Genomic DNA, 2,172 nt, shown 5'->3' on the forward strand with positions numbered 1-2,172 from the left:
ATATGCACTTGATTATTGACTGGACTTTGTTGTAAATGTCCAGATATTTCAGGCCCCATTATCAAGGAAAGGGAAGGCAGATCCAAAGAATGTTGCTTCCATCATATTGGGCGGAGGTGCTGGAACTCAGCTCTTCCCTCTCACTAGTACTCGAGCTACACCCGCTGTAAGATTATCTTTTTTATGTTGGCTTTGAGAATAGGATCGGCCTAAGCTTCTTGACTTGCAACACAAGAGGGATATTGATCTTAATTAGCCGAACTTGATGATGAACAAAAACCTGCAGAAACAAAACAGTGCCTTTCTTTTGTATTGGCCGAAAGAACAAAAACACAGAACCTGCAGGAAATTTTCCTCTCTGTTTTGTTGATGAACCCGAGCAATGATGGAGCAGGAACTTTTTTTTTTTCAACTTTATTCACGTTCTTTAAACATAAAGACTTGTTTACATATATATAAACTCTAAGATTACAACTCTAATCTTATCCAATAACTAGAGAACTTATCTACTAACTAGTATTCTATTCTAACTAGAATTCTAACTAGGATTCAAACTACCAATCCGGACTGATTAACAACTCACATTTTATGCCTCTTTTTCCCCGGTAGATTCTTTTTCATCATTAAGCATTGTTTTGTTCCAAATGAGACATATATCAATAGCAGGTATTAAACCTTTTATTTAGATTAATAAAAGATGAATCCAATTTCGCTATAATAGCCTCATCGTGTTCTGATTAATTTGGCCGCAAATTAACCTTGGTATTGTGAAGTTTGATCTCTGTGCAGGATGATAATGCCACCGTCTTTTGCTTCTGTGATGTCCAAGTGACCAAGCTGTCACCTAGATAAAATGCCATGCCGCCTGTGCTGCGCCTGTCATCAACGTCTCCCGCAAGGTCACTATCAGTGAATCCCACCAACTCTTCATTGCCTCGACCTCGTTTGTACACCAATCTGTAGGACATAGTACCCTTCACGTACCTCAAAATATGTTTGACAACCTGTCGATGCAAAACTGTAGGGTGCTCCATGTACCTACTCACAATCCCCACGGCATATGTGATATCGGGTCGGGTGTGAGTTAGATACCTCAAACATCCAATAATGCGTCTATACTCCGTCACGTCCACCGGTGTTCCTTCAGAATCTTTTCCAAGCTTTAGCTTTGTTTCCATAGGATATTGGGTCGGGTTGCAATCCATCATGCCGAACTGACCCAAAACTTTCTTCGCATAGGCCGCCTGCCTTAGTGCAATACAATCATCTCGCTGATCCACCTCGATGCCAAGGTAATAGGAAAGTAACCCAAGGTCACTCATCTCGAACTCCTTCATCATTTGTTGCTTGAAAAACTTTATCTCATCCGCCCTCGAGCCCGTAACGATCAAGTCATCTACGTACACGCCAACAATGAGTGTATCTCCTCTGTTACTCCTTGTGTATACCGCCTGCTCCTGAGTGCATCTTGCAAATCCGATGCCCTTCATGCACTTGTCGAGGCGCGTGTTCCATGCCCGAGGTGCTTGGCGTAGACCGTAGAGTGCCTTTGAAAGCTTGTAGACCTTGTGCTCTTGATTCTTCACAACGAACCCTTCAGGTTGAACCACATACACTTCTTCCTGGAGATCACCATTTAGGAATGTCGACTTCACATCCAAATGGTGCACCTCCCACCCGTTCTGTGCTGATATAGCGAGGATTATTCTGATGGTATCAAGCCTCGCCACAGGTGCAAACACCTCATCGAAGTCCACGCCTTGCTGCTGGACGTACCCTTTTGCTACAAGTCTTGCTTTGTGCTTGAGAATGTTGCCTTCATTGTCCTTCTTCAGCTTGTACACCCATTTGAGACCAATGGGTTTGGAACCCCGCGGTAACTCCGTGAGTACCCAAGTCTTGTTCTTCTCGATGGCCTCCAATTCCTTCTCCATAGCTGTCCGCCATTCTTGATCTGATGCAGCCTCGAGATAGTTCGCAGGTTCTTCAGAGATCAGGAACAATTCCTCTGCAGGAAGATCGATCACCTCCGTCTCCGCATAGATGTCCGCAAGGGATCGATAGCGTACGGGAGTCAACACAGCAGCTTCAGGAGGTCCGAACGCGTCCAAAACAGTTTCTGGACTGCTCCTGATTCTGCCTGCAGCACCAGCGGATGTATGCGGACTGTCT

The 2,172-nt window shown here is 44.5% G+C and overlaps 1 protein-coding gene across 1 annotated transcript in view; it reads left to right on the forward strand.

The window, feature by feature from the left end:
* Positions 1-2,172, forward strand: part of LOC109826711 (glucose-1-phosphate adenylyltransferase large subunit 1-like) — a 9,926-nt gene that overhangs the window by 794 nt on the left and 6,960 nt on the right. Inside the window, exon 2 of the mRNA XM_020393750.1 lies at positions 44-166. Coding sequence (XP_020249339.1) covers positions 44-166 — 123 coding nt within the window. The remainder of the gene's footprint in view (positions 1-43; positions 167-2,172) is intronic.

Source organism: Asparagus officinalis, chromosome 1 (genome assembly GCF_001876935.1).
Source record: "Asparagus officinalis chromosome 1, Aspof.V1, whole genome shotgun sequence".
Lineage (NCBI taxonomy): Eukaryota > Viridiplantae > Streptophyta > Magnoliopsida > Asparagales > Asparagaceae > Asparagus > Asparagus officinalis.